At 37.0% G+C, this 14,723-nt stretch overlaps 1 protein-coding gene across 2 annotated transcripts in view; it reads left to right on the top strand.

Moving 5' to 3' along the window:
• Window positions 1-541: 541 nt before the first annotated feature.
• Window positions 542-14,723, top strand: part of LOC123935765 (neuronal membrane glycoprotein M6-b-like) — a 43,952-nt gene continuing 29,770 nt past the window's right edge. Inside the window, exons 1-2 of one of the 2 annotated variants that reach the window (XM_045996576.1) lie at window positions 842-895; window positions 2,062-2,185. In XM_045996576.1, the coding sequence (XP_045852532.1) occupies window positions 2,167-2,185 (19 nt within the window). In that variant the 5' untranslated portion in view covers window positions 842-895; window positions 2,062-2,166. Of the gene's footprint in view, window positions 896-2,061; window positions 2,186-14,723 lie in introns of both variants that reach the window. The other variant, XM_045996575.1, reaches the window with a different exon arrangement.

The raw sequence follows: 14,723 nt of genomic DNA on the forward strand, positions 1-14,723 counted from the left end.
TTAACTATAGACCAAGAAATTCATTCTAATAATTAGTACGCTGCTATTGCCATATGCACGTTTGAGTTTTCTTCCCCGCTAGTATTTTGTTTCCCTTTTAATATATATTAAAATGTACGTGTTTATATCTAGTATATATTCTAGAATGAATTAGTTAATCTATCCATTGCATGAAAGACAAATACTAAAGAAAGCGAATGCAACAGAGACCACGGGCTGGTCCTCTGACGGTGTTCTGCCGGGGTGGGGTCAGTGAACTTGAGCCGGCCTGTGATGCCCCACAAGGGGGTCCCCCACTGAAGGAAGGAGTTTGCAGGGACGGAAGCCCCGCGTTCTGCAGAGAGAAAAGTCCGGACCAGCTGAGTCACGTGCTGGGAAGGGGCTCGCGCTTGCTCTCCCCCCCACCTCTCTCCCCTTCTCCTCTACATCCCGTCCTCTGATGTCACAAATCTGTTCCTCCCTGGGAGAGCTGATTAGCTTTCAGTGGGTGCAGTTGGCCGGGAGCAAGCGGCGCGGGCAGGCGGGCGGGGGCGCGGCCGTCTCCCGGGGAGCCGCAGTGGGACTGGGCGCAGGATGGCCGCGTTCTAACTGGGATCCTCGCTGACGTGTGCCTGCCGGCTCCTTGGCAGCCGTCTTTGTGGACCAGTAGGCAGAGGGGAAACGGACGCTGCCGAGCCTTTTGCATCTTGGAAGGGACTGTAATCTACCGTAGGGAAGAACAGAACCTCTCAATCACGCGGTGTAAATAAGAGACGGAGGGGAGCCCAAAAGAAAAGGAAGAGGAGGGGAAAAGTGTGTATTGGGGAGCGGGGAAAAGCATTTTTGGTGGATGGTATGAAGCCAGCCATGGAAACTGCTGCCGAGGAAAATACTGAACAAAGCCAAGAGAGAAACGGTACCCAGCGCTCTGACAATAGCCTGTTTCCAGCTTTTCACTGGGGTGCTTTCAAAGGGGTAGCCCGGTTTTGTGTCTCTTGGAAAATAGCTCTGAAACAATCCCTCTGGCATGGTCTGCTTTCAGGGTGGTTTTTGCCTGTAGGCTGATGTTAAATTAATAGAGCAGCCTTTCTTCAGCCCAGTCCTGTTCCAGATCTTCTTACCTAGTGTGGGATTTCCCACAAAGATGTCACTTTGTCACCTTGGGTTGGGGAAACTTTTTTTTTTTTTTCCATTAATGGAATGAGTCATAACTTAGTTTCGATGTTCTGAGTTATATTCCAAGTAGGTGCAATACCTTGTTTTCTCCTAATGGCAAGGAGGAACTATTAAACATGCTTCGGTTCTGCTAATGCTATAGTGATTCTCTATATTTCTCTAATTTTCTTATCTAATATGATTGCTATTTCTGTGTATCCAAGTTCTAACTATGACATATAGTAAGTATTTACAGTTGAAGCTTGAGAAACACAGTATCAGCTTAATCACCTACTGCTGTTTGAAGGAGTTGTCAGGTTGAGAGTGTCTTCTACTATGTACAATTTAGAGATTTGATGGATGAAAATAGATAAGGGCCCTGTTCCTTAGAGAGAATTTTGGAACATTTCATGATTCTGACATGCAGAATGGCTTTCTTGGAGAAGTATTTGCAGTAAGAAAATGGTAGAAAACAGAAGCAAAAATTAATGTCTTTTCCTAGGTAATAATTGATTTCAAGTTCAATAGCCTCATAGAATTCTCTCAGCTATGTGAAGGGCATCTTTCTGCATTGGAATTTATTTTCTTCATCCAAAGTTACAGATTATCAAAAAGACACAAGAACTACTCTATGCCCACAGAAGCTTTATTATTAAGGTTATTTCTCAAGGCTACAGCAATCACTAGCATCACTAAACATAGTAATTCTTCAAGGTGCAGGCACAAGTGTGTTTTACTTACAAATCTGTAGATTGTACTGTCTGAAATTGCTGTTAGTTAACAATTTACACCTATGAAAACAGTAATTTCACATAGATCTCAAACTGGCATGCTGGTATAGAGACAGTTTTTGTATGAGATTTCTTCTGTACATAAGACTTTGATAACATTGTCTCATAAACAGCAATTTTATTTATAAATTGTTAGTTTATTCCAGTTCTTGCATCAAACTTGTCTACTGCAAAAGACCAAAAGAAGAAGTTAAAGGCAATTCCTGGAAGAAAGAATTTTAAAAGCTACCAAAACTGAAAAATGCAAACAAGCAAATATGGTAATTGCAGAAAATCATCATCATCATCATCGTCATCATCATCATCATCATCTTGTAGTTTCCCAGTTTCTTAGCCCATTTTCATTATCGGTACATATAGTAGACATTAGACTTGTCACTTCACTATTCCTTCAGATTTAATTTTTAATCTTAAATTTAAAATAAATCAAGTAAGTATGTCAGTTACAGTCTTTGTATTTTAATTTCAATGGAATAAACTTTTATTTTAAACTTAAAATTAAACCTGAAGGGATGGTGGAGTGACAAGCATACACAAACACTTGTTTGTTTTAGTGACAAATAGTAGATAAGCCAACCTCTAGAGCAGCATTTTTGGTAGGTCACATTGTGATCACAACGTCTATTGTTGCAGATCAGTAAAAGTAAATTCCAACTCATATTCTTTTTTTTTCTTTCAGCAAGGAATTTTACTACTAAATTTAATCCTATACATTTTATTACCCCACATAATTTTATATGTACTCAATCTCCCCCCTTCTCATTTTCTTTCAGTTGTTGGCATTAGATTCAGTGCCAGTGTCTTAATTTGCAGTGTTATTGCAATACTCTGCAGTTTATAAATAAATAGCATTTGATAGTTATTAGAATGTTTTTTAAGGATATAAATTAAACTTTTGGATGTAAATTGGCCTCAGCTTTTCAAGTTAGTATCCTTTCTGAAGAATTTAGTCTAAACAACATATCTTAACTGCTCTGGTTCACTGATACCTATTTAAGACAACTGTTTCTTTAAAATACATCAGAATGACTTCCTATTGTAATCCAAACCTGTACCAAGTCCATAAGAAAGACTGTGTTGGAAACAGTTTTATATCCATCACAGAACACAAGTAGGTGACCAAAATTTGTAACTACTTTGTTGGTACTCAGGGATTTTTTTTTTTTATTCGTTTATTTGTTTATTTACAGCATAACAGTGTTCATTGTTTTGGCATCACACCCAGTGCTCCATGCAGTACATGCCCTCCCTATTACCCACCACCTGGTTCCTCAACATCCGCCCCCCCCCCCCCCCCCCCCCCCCGCCTTCAAAACCCTCTGGTTGTTTTTCAGAGTCCATAGTCTCTCATGGTTCATCTCCCTTTCCAGTTTCCCTCAACTCCCTCTCCTCTCCATCTCCCCATGTCCTCCATGTTCTTTGTTATGCTCCACAAGTAAGTGAGACCATATGATACTTGACTCTCTCTGCTTGACTTATTTTGCTCAGCATAATTTCTTCCAGTCCCGTCCATGTTGCTACAAAAGTTGGGTATTCATCCTTTCTGATGGAGGCATAATGCTCCATTGTGTATATGGACCACATCTTCCTTATCCATTCATCCGTTGAAGGGCATCTTGGTTCTTTCCACAGTTTGGTGACCATAGCCATTGCTGCAATAAACATTGGGGTACAGATGGCCCTTCTTTTCACTCCATCTGTATCTTTGGGGTAAATACCCAGCAGTGCAATTGCAGGGTCATAGGGAAGCTCTATTCTTAATTTCTTGAGGAATCTCCACACTGTTCTCCAAAGTGGCTGCACCAACTTGCATTCCCACCAACAGTGGAAGAGGGTTCACCTTTCTCCACATCCTCTCCAACACACGTTGTTTCCTGTCTTGCTAATTTTGGCCATTCTAACTGGTGTCAGGTGGTATCTCAATGTGGTTTTAATTTGAATCTCCCTGGTGGCTAGTGATGATGAACATTTTTTCATGTGTCTGATAGCCATTTGTATGTCTTCGTTGGAGAAGTGTCTGTTCATCTCTTCTGCCCATTTTTTGATATGATTATCTGTTTTGTGTGTGTTGAGTTTGAGAAGTTCTTTATAGATCCTGGATATCAACCTTTTGTGTGTACTGTCATTTGCAAATATCTTCTCCCATTCCGCGGGTTGCCTTTTGGAACTCAGGGATTTTTAAAGAAAGGATACAAAGTTTCTTAAGGATTGCTCTAAGAAACGGGCAGTTTTAAAATTGATTACTTTAAATTAAATCAAAATGTGATGGTTGAGTAATGATTGATAATATTCACTGTGTAAGCATATGCCAAGAAAGACATCTAAAGAAAGAATATCTAGAGAATGGACTCATACAGAAAACTGTGGCTGGCCAGATGTTACCAGTTATATGTAGGCATTGTAATACCATTTTCTTTTACTGTTTTAGAAAATTTAAATGTGAAATAGCAGCTCTGATGATCTCTCAATTGCTTTGGGGTCTTTCTTCCCTTTTTTGAAGGGTAACACCTTTGTAGCCTTCCTTCATCAGTTCTCACCAGTAGTGTTTCTGGGGGTTCAGTCCTAACTGTATTCCTGAGATCATTGACATGGTTTATTAGATCTGTGCGTTATATACATACTAACTTCCTTATCAAGATGTTATCCATAATCATGATGTTCTTTTTTGAAAACTTGTTCTCTCTCTCTCTCTTTTTTTTTTTTTTACAATGGACAGAAAATGGACATTTTCTACATTTTAAAGTTCTGGTTCCTGTTTAACAACTCCTTCAATTAATTTCTTTTCTCTCACATTTTGTTATAAGCAGTCAGGAGGTATCAAACATACCTTCTGCAAACACTGGACATAAGCATAATTCTGCCAAGTTCTTTGCACGTCATAAAAAAGGATTGTCTTTTCTCCATTGTTCAATAGCATGTTCCTCATTTCCATCCGAGATCTTACTTAGAATAGTCTCTTATTGACATATTTTTACCAATACTCTGTTCATGGTTATTTATATGTTAAAAATATGGAAGCTTTTTTTATAGCTCTTTTTTTCCTTCTGAGCTTTTTTCAGAATTGTCTTTAATGTTCATATTTCATTCATTCATGGAAGTCTGGGCATTTTTTTTTTTTAAACATGTACCTCCAAAACTTTCCCAGAATCTACCCATTTCCAAAGCCACTTCCACACTTTTAGGTATTTGTTAACAGTAGCACTTTCACTTTTCAGTATCAGTATTTGTCTTAGTCTTCTCCAGAGAAACAGGAACAGAAGCAGATTGTGGAAACAAGTCCATAGTCAGCAGTCAGCAAACTCAACAAAAAGAGTGAGTTTTATGGTTCCATTTTCAGTAGAGAAGACCCAGATTAGTCAAGCAAAGATAACGCAATCAGTCTGATCTCTTACTCTAAGGATATAAATCCCATCATCAGGCCTCATCCTGATGACTTCATCTAACCCTGAACACAAAGACCCTATCTCCAAATACCATCACTGTGGTGCTGGGGCTTCAAATATATAAATTAGGGAGGACAGTAACATTCAGTCATAAGACTATTGCTTCTTTGCTTTTAACCCAATATTTATTTAATAAATATTTATTAGAGATCTATTTGTGCTGGGTATGTAAGAATAACTTGTTAAGATGAGGGTAAATTTTTACAGATAAAATAATTATTCAGTTACTTGGAATCTTTTTGGTTAGGGTCAGTGTGAGAGGTTCACAGCCACTTTAAGAAGCAAAAGTCAGATCAAACCATAATGTAATTTAGTCTCCTGGTTCTTTCCACTAGCCCACTTTACTTCTTAATTTTCAGAAAATAAGTTATATCAGAAAACTTCACGATTATTTGTCACATTCTTCAGGTCTTGGGCTGGGTACCATTATGAAGTGTGCACCTTTATTCATTTTTTCTTATGGAGTTAGCAATGATTATATTGCACTTTTGGTTTGAAAATTAAATAGGCAGAAAGAAAAATATTGTGAGAAAATTTTTAGTATAGACTTAGTGTCTGCCTAAAACAACAATTTTAGGAGTAGAGGAGAGAAAGCTTGGTGAGAAAAATTGAAATAGAAAGATTTTGATGGTTTATATTAACAAATTCAAAATCAGAGGGTGAGATTCAATAAATCTTCCATTTACCATGCTGAGTTAATAAGCTCATATAAAAGACTGCATTTTGATAGCAAACATATGTATCTATGCCAGTATTAGTTTAACTCTACGGCAAAACAATAAATAAAACTGCTAATAGACATTTCCTGGATATAAAGACACTGACTCTTTACCACCTGAAATTAGCAGTGAACAGCAGAGCTGAAATGGAAATTTGCAGGAATCACTGATATACTTAGGCTCAAAGGACCATCAGTACAGTCTATGCCTGTCTGGGAGACAATGCTGGCTTCAAACATTGTATATATCTATATATAACATAGACATTATTAGCTATAATATTATTCAACTTAGTATTGTTTTATGTTTTTCTTGATGCATTAATTATTTCACATGGGTTTGGGCAGAATTGGCCCGTAAAGGATTTTAGTGAACTTTTTTTTCTCTCTCCTTCTCCATTTCATCTCATGTTTTATCTATCTTCTCCTTTCCCCTTGTCACTTTCTTAAAGGAACAGTGTACAGTGAGATTTGTCTTTGAGTTGACCACAGTATTTCCAATGTCTAAAGAAATAATGGGGAAGGGGGTTAACACATGTATGTCATGGGGCTGAGAACTGTGCCAGCAGTAATCTTACCTCTGACAATACAGTGGGTACTCCCAAAAGTCTCTCTGGCCCTTCTGATTTGTATTTCTCTGTCTTAATATCAGTAGATACTTTTGAGAAGGAAAGAATCAAAGCCAATAAATAGCCTCTTTCTTGTCTAGTCAGGTCTGGAACTAAGTAAGTCCAAATAAGAATAGGTTGTTATTGTCATCGTTGTCGTTATCATCATCATCATCATCATCATCATCATCCTTTGTTTTCAAGTTTTAGGAATTCTGGAATAGTATGATAAGGAATATAGAATCAGCAGTGAAGCCATCTAATCCCGGATTTTTAATTATTGATAGAATTTTGATTACTGATTCAGTCTTTTTACTGGTTATTAGTCTGCTAAAATTTTCTTTTCCTTCATGATTGAGTCTCAGTAAATTGTTTCAAGGAATTTATCTGTTTCTTCTAGGTTTTCCAATTTGTTGGTGTATGATTGTTAAAAATAGTGTTTCTATTACATCATTTGTATTGTCTACTCTTTCATTTCTAATTTAAGTCTTCTCTCTCTCTTTTAATTCTTAATCTAGGTAATGGTTTATCAAATTTGTTTTTCTTTAAAAAAAAACAGATTTCAGTTTCATTGGACTTTTCTATTGTTTTTCTGGTCTCTATTAATTTATTTCTGCTCTGATTTTTGTTTTTCTTTTCTCCACTTAGTTTTGGCTTCATTTCTTCCTTTTCTTTTGCAGTTTCTTGAATCATAATGTTAGGTTGTTTATTTGAGATCTTTTTCCCTTATCATTATAAATTTGTCTCTTATAACTGCCTTTGGTATATACCAGGAGTTTTGGTATATGGGCTTCCGTTTAATTTGTTTCAAGGTTTTATTTTTAAATTTCTTCTTTAACCCATTGGTTATTTGGATATGTGTTGTTTAGTATCACATATCTTATGAATTTTCCAGTTTTTCTCCTGTTAGATTTCTAGTTTCTTGTCATTGTGGTCAGAAAAGTCTTTTCTGTCTTAGTCTGCTTAAATCTGGTAAAGATTTTTTTGGTGATCTAACATATGACATATCTTGGAGAGTGTTTTTGTTTGTTTGTTTTATTTATTTATTTATTTATTTATTTTTTCAGCGTAACAGTATTCATTGTTTTTGCATTGGAGAGTGTTTTATGTGCAGTTAAGGAGAAAATGTATTCCGTTGCTATTGAATTAGATGTTTTATATATGTCTTTAAGGTCCATTTTGCCTCAAGTGTAGTTCAAGTTCAACATTATTCATTCTAAGGAAATGATTTATCCATTGTTGAAACAAGTGGAGCATTAAAATACCTTACTGTTATTGTGTTCTTATTGCATTTTTCTCTTCATATCTGTTATCATGTGCTTGATATATTTCGGTGCTCTGATTTGAGGCATATTTATAATGACAATTATAATAACTTCTTATACATTGACCATTTTATTATGTAATAACTTTTTTTTCTCTTTCTATATGTTTTGGCTTAAAATCTTTTTTCTGTCACATAATTATAGTTATCTATTCATTCTTTCATTTAATATTTACATAAAATATCACTTTTCACCTTCACTTTTAGCATTTGTGTACCTTTAAACTGAGGTGAGCCTCTTGTAGGCAGTACATAGTGGTTCCTCGTTTGTGTTGTTGCTGTTGTTTATTTAAGTCATTAGCCACTGTATTTCTTTTGTTGGGAGATTTAAACTGTTTACATTTAAAATGATGATTGGTAGGTAAAGACTTATTATTGCTATCTTTTAAATTGTTTTTGGCTAATTTGAATGTCCTTTGTTCTCTTCCTCGTGTCTTACTTTCTTCCTTTGTGACTTGATCTTCTGTAGTGCTTTTATTACTTTCTCTTTTTTTGTATCAATGATAGGTTTTTGTTATGTGGTCACCATGAACTTTACATAAAATATCACAGCTATAGCAGTCCATTTTAAGCTGGTAACAACTTATCATCAATATTTTGCAAAAACCATAGTTTTATTTCTATTTTCCATTTTATGTTTTTTATATCTCAATTTACATGTTTTCTCTTTTTTTAGGATTTTATTTACTTATTTGAGACAGAGAGCATGCCTAAGTTGGGGAGAGGAGCAGAGGGAGAAGGAAAAGCAGACTCCCTTCTGAGCAAAAAGCCCTACAGAGGGCTGGATCCCAGGAACTTGAGATCATGACCTGAACCAAAGGCAGATTCTTAACTAACTCAACCACCCAGCCTCCCCTCAGTTTACATGTTTTCATATTATGCATATTAATAACTTATTGTAGGTATAGTTAATTGTATAGCTTTGTAGTTTTTAAGCTTTTATAGTTTAATTTTATATTTAATTTTCCTTGACTTGAAACTTTTACAAAGCTATAGAAATAAAAACAGACATCAGTGAAACAGCATAGAAACCCCAGAAATAAACACATGTATAGTTAACTAATCTAAAACGTGGTACCTAAATACACAATAGAGAATTATTTCTGTTCAATAAATGGTGTTAGGAAAATAAAAGTTTAACTATTTATTCTGTCTATATATCTATGTATCTATCCATCTATCATTTATCTACCTATCTGAAATGTCATGATATGTACCTAAATATATATTTATACATATATATCAGTTATACCTCAATAAAGCTAAAAAAAAATGAAAGGTTATTCTTAACTGAAGCAGCTTTTTAATTTAATTTAACTGTTTTAATTGAGAATATATAGTGGAGGGAAATGTACTGCTAATTAGTACAGGTTTGGTACCATGGGCTATTTCATATAGCATAACTAATTTTTTAAAAATATATAATGTATTAAGAGACTATGGACTCTGAAAGACAACCTGAGGGTTTTGAAGGGGCGGGGGTGGGAGGTTGGGGGAACCAGGTGGTGGGTAATAGGGAGGGCACGTATTGCATGGAGCACTGGGTGTGGTGCAAAAACAATGAATACTGTTACGCTGAAAATAATAAATAAATTTAAAAATATATATATAATGTATTATTTGCTTCAGGGGTACAGGTCTGTGAATTATGTCTTACACAATTCAGAGCACTCACTATAGCACATACCCTCCTCAAAGTCCTTCATCCAGCTACCCTATACCTCCCCCTAATTCTCCAGCAACCCTCAATTTATGTTCCGAAATTAAGAGTCTCTTATGGTTTGTCTCCCTCCCAATCCTGTCTTGTTTCATTTTTCCCATCCCTAACCCCCACAGCCCCTAACCCTGCCTCCCAAATTCCTCATATCAGGGAGATCCTATGACAGTTGTCTTTCTCTGATTGACTTATTTCGCTCAGCATAATACCCTCTAGTTCCATCCACGTCGTTGCAAATGGCAAGATGTCATTTCTTTTGATGGCTGCATAGTATTCCATTGTATATATATACATCACATCTTCTTTATCCATTCAAATGTTGATGGACATCTAGGTTCTTTCCATAGTTTGGCTATTGTGGACATTGCTGCTATGAATATTGCGGTGCACATTCCCCTTCAGATTAGCATAACTAATTTTATTATACAAAGGCAATACAGTGAAAAAATTGAGAACATGTCAGTATTTTTTTAAAGAGTTTATTTATTTACTTGACAGAGAGAGATCACAAGTAGTCAGAGAGGCAGGCAGAGAGAATGGGTGAAGCAGGCTCCTTGCTGAGCAGGCAGCTCGATTCGGGGTTCGATCCCAGGACCCTGAGATCATGACCTGAGTCAAAGGCAGAGTCTTAACCCACTGAGCCACCCAGACACCCTGAGAGCATGCCAGTACTTTGATGAAGAGTTTTGATGTGACAGACCTATTGAAAGGGTCTTGCCATTTCATAGGGCTGCAGAGACCCAGTCTTGATAACATGTATAATCCACCCCATGACTCCAAGTGGAGTGGTTGGAACTGGCAGGATCTAAGTACCTGGAAAAGGTAAGAAATGCAGATCTGCCTTTTTTATGGAATCAGCATTTTAATGAAATTCCAAAGGGATTTATAGTCACATTAAAGTTTGAGAACCACTGTTTTTTCAGAGGGGCCTGTAGAATTTTCTTATAAAGGGTCAGATAGTAAATATCCATGGTAGTTCTTAAGCTCTGCCTTTTTAACTTCAGCCATTGACAATTTAAAAAAAAGAAAGAAAGAAAAAAGAATGAGTGTCACTATCTGCCAATAAAACTCTTCATGTTTCACAAGATCTTCTTTTGAATTTTTCTCCTTTATTTGAATTTAAATTTTTTTCTTTTTTTTTTTTGTTTTATTTTTCTTTTCTTTCATTCTCCCTCCCTCTCTTCCTTCCTTCCTTTTCTTCCAACATTTTAGAAATGCAAATACCATTCTTGACAGGGTTGTGTTGATCCCTGCATCACAGTTTGCCACTTCCTGCTCTATAATACTTCTTAATTATGACTGGTTATTGAAACCACATGAATAGCTTTAAAAAATAAACTCATACACTCTGTCCATAGAACTTCTGGTGTAATTGATAAGGTGAAGCCTGAGCTTTAGGATTTTTAAAATATTCCTCAGATGATTCTAATGTACAGTAAATCTTTAGAACTGATTTTTAATACACTTTATTTGAAATTAATTTGTTACAAGCATTATTGTTTTTTTTATTTAAAAATTAGCATTTGGCAATGTTGCCAAATATCTCAGACAAGGATTGTACATAATGAACAGAGCAAAGTTTCTCACCCTTGGGCACTACTGACATTAGCTCTGCCTGTGACTCTTCATAGGGACAGCCTAAGTCACGAATGCAGTTCCTTTCTAGAGATACCTTCTCTTTTGTAGGGGCCATCCTGTGCACTGTACAGTGTTAGTAGCATGCCTGACCTTTACCCACTGGCATCCAGTAACACCACTCCCTACCACAAAGTAACAAACAAAAATATCTTCAGATATTATTTAATGTCCTGTGAGCCATACTCACCCCTACTGAGAATTGCCATGTAGGCCATTTTGAATCAGAGAGCCCATCTACATTCACTTTTGCTTCTGTAAGTCAGATTCTTTCCACCTCCATTCTCCTGTTGCTGGTTGTCTAAAAGATGTAAAGTTGGCTCCTTTTCTTTTTAATTTTGTGGCTTATTATAAATCAGTAAAGTAGGAATGATATATATATAGAGATGTATGTGTGCATGTGTGTGTGTGTGTATGTGTGTGTGTATGTATGACATTCATTCTCTAAGGAAGAATATAGCCGTTGTTAACTCCTGGCCCTCCTTTTGAGCCAGCATTAAATCTGCTGCCAGGATTACAGACACTTAGAGCAGATCATTAGATCATTAGGCCTTTGTGACTTTATAGCCATGGCAACAACTATCTGCAAGCTGAGGACAAAATGTGTTTTATTTTGTTGTACTGCACGATAAGTCCCAGGAATGCCAGAGACAAAATAGCCATTGAGAGTTAGAGGCTCTGATCCATGTTTTTTCCCTCTACTATGTAGTTTATATTTAAACTGTGTTACGCCAATGCACACTGAAGTTTTTGTGTGAATTCAAACATAAAATCCTCTTTAGCCAGAAACTAGATAAATGAAGGCTTATGATATTTAGCCCAATGTAGATTTTTAATATTTGGTGAGAAGTAATGAGAATTTATATTAAAATATAGTAGACTGCCATTTGTTTTACTTTAAATGAAGAAAAGATAATCATCAAAAACTGCTTTCCTTGCCTTTTCTCGTTCATGTTAACCAATATTGCCATTGCGGCTTTGATGCTTGGGAAAACTCCATCTGTGAATTTATAGGTGTACCCAAGAAAGCACTGATGTCCCTAGCTAGGATTAACTTTCAACAGTAGACTGCTCTGCTGATATTTAGCACCACCTTCACATTTGAAAACATTAACCCTACCCATGACACTTCATACTGGGAAAAGCCTGAGTCACAGGTCCAGTTACTTTCTAGACCATGGAGGAGGGGACAGTGAGGCTGGCTTTCTCAGGACCTACTCTGGTACAGCACTAAAGCACCTTTTCTCCTCTGAGAGGAGCAGTATATGTGTGGCTCAGAGATGGCACCAGTTACACTCTTTTCACAAAGCTGAACAATTTGTTTGTCTTCTTTGCAGATCTTGGAACTTGCCATTTGATTGGCAAATAGCTAGAAAAGTATGGCAAGTCCATTGGGCTACCTCTTATGGAGAAAACCAAAAACAGAATTCAGCACAAAAGCCTTTCAAATAGACTCAGGACACCCGCCCCCCACCCAAGAACTGGGGAGATGGGAGTTTTGACCAAAATGGGCTTCTCAAACTCTCCGATAGACACAAATAGCCTGATGTCTTATTAGAATGCTGACTTTGATTCAGCTGACCCAGGGTAGGGCCCAAGACTCTGCATTATTCTCCAGTTCCCTGATGGAGTGGAAGTTCCTCATCCAAGAACTATGTTTTGTGAAGCAAGGGTCTGAGTCACTTTGAAGTGATAAGTGGTCCACTCATGTCTTGTCTTGGTCTCTGAAAGTTCTCATTGCCATCCAACAGCAGCTGACAGCATCCAACTTTAGCTCTTCGGGGCTGTAAACCCAGGAATCCAGTTACCCACTGGAAACCTTCCCTTGAAATGATGTGCAGTGTCCTCAATCTCAACGTGTCTAAAACTGAACTCATCATCTTGGTTCTCCAAGCCTAGCCCTCTTCTGGTCAACCCTAGCTTAAGGAAGAGGACAGCACCCATCCAGTTAGCCACACCAGACATTTAGGATTCCTCCTTGGTATTCACCAGTCCATCCTCAGCCTCACTAGCAAATCCATACCAAGTTGTGCCCATTTGACATGTTAAACATCTCTCAGACTTTCCTTTTTTTCAGCTTCCCCTGCCTTTGTCCCAGTCCAGGCTCCTGTCATCTTTCGTCTGAATTATTATAGTGTACTCCTGGTCCTTTACACAACTACTCTGTCCCTTTCACAGCAGCCAGACTGCTCTTGTACAACCCAAAGTATTCACTGTGCATAAAAATGTTCCATAGCTTCACCTGGTTCTGAGGATAAAGCCCAGAATCCTTAATGCCACTTAGAAAGCCCTAAGTGGTCAAGCTCCAGTAGACCTCTTTTGCCCTTTCCATGCCTTTCATATATTCTGTGCAGTTTTTTTACCTGATTCGGGAAGGAGAGGAAATGTGGTCCCTGTTATTCCTCTTTGCCCAGAAACCAGAAACAGAGGTTCTCAAATTTAAGCACCATCAAAATTACCTAGAAGGTTTATTAAAAACAGACTACTGGATTAATTTCCAGTTTCTGATTCAGTTGTTTCGAGTGCAGCCTGTTTCCCATTTTTAGAGTGTTACTAGGTAATGCTAATGCTTCTGGTATGTGGTTCATACTCTGAGTACCACTGCTTCCAGATATGGGTCTGCAAATTTTTTATGTAGAGTTAGAGCCTTAGGCTTTATAAGAAATGAACTCTGTCTTTTGACTGTTCAACTCTGCCATGTGAAAAAAGAGTTACAATTTGTAAGTAAATAGGCATACCTGTGTTCCAATAAAACTTTTACAAAAATATAGGCTACAGTGTGACTACCACTGTTTTAGGAGAAACTTAACATTGATTCTGTCAGGCATAACAATAGTACTTGTTGCCAACTTTCAGAGCAAAGGAGAAGTCATTAATTGTAGCACATCAGTAATACTTTTACAGAGTTTGATGGTCACTGTACTGAGAATGACATGGTAGGGAAGATTATGTTTGCCTTTCTAGGCTTGTATTTCTAACACTATGAAATAGAACACTACTGTGTACATACATTATAAGAATCCCTACATATCCCTTCCAGGATACACCCAGAAATGGCTACATAATTTTCAGGGATACTAAAGAATTAAAATTCAGACACTGTGTTAAAAACTTATTTAATATTTTACATAATTAAACTAAGACAAAAACTCATTCAATGGCTCAGTTGTTATAATAAACAGATGGCCCTATGTGAATAAACAGGCCACTTGCACATGCACATGAGGCCAGCCTGAAAAAAGAACACCATCATGGCCTCTAGCACCACGTCTATCACATACACATGATATACATGAATACATGAATTTCAGTTCACAAATTCTATAAATTTAGAAGCATTCCTAGTATCAATA

This window comes from Meles meles, chromosome Y (genome assembly GCF_922984935.1).
Source record: "Meles meles chromosome Y, mMelMel3.1 paternal haplotype, whole genome shotgun sequence".
Lineage (NCBI taxonomy): Eukaryota > Metazoa > Chordata > Mammalia > Carnivora > Mustelidae > Meles > Meles meles.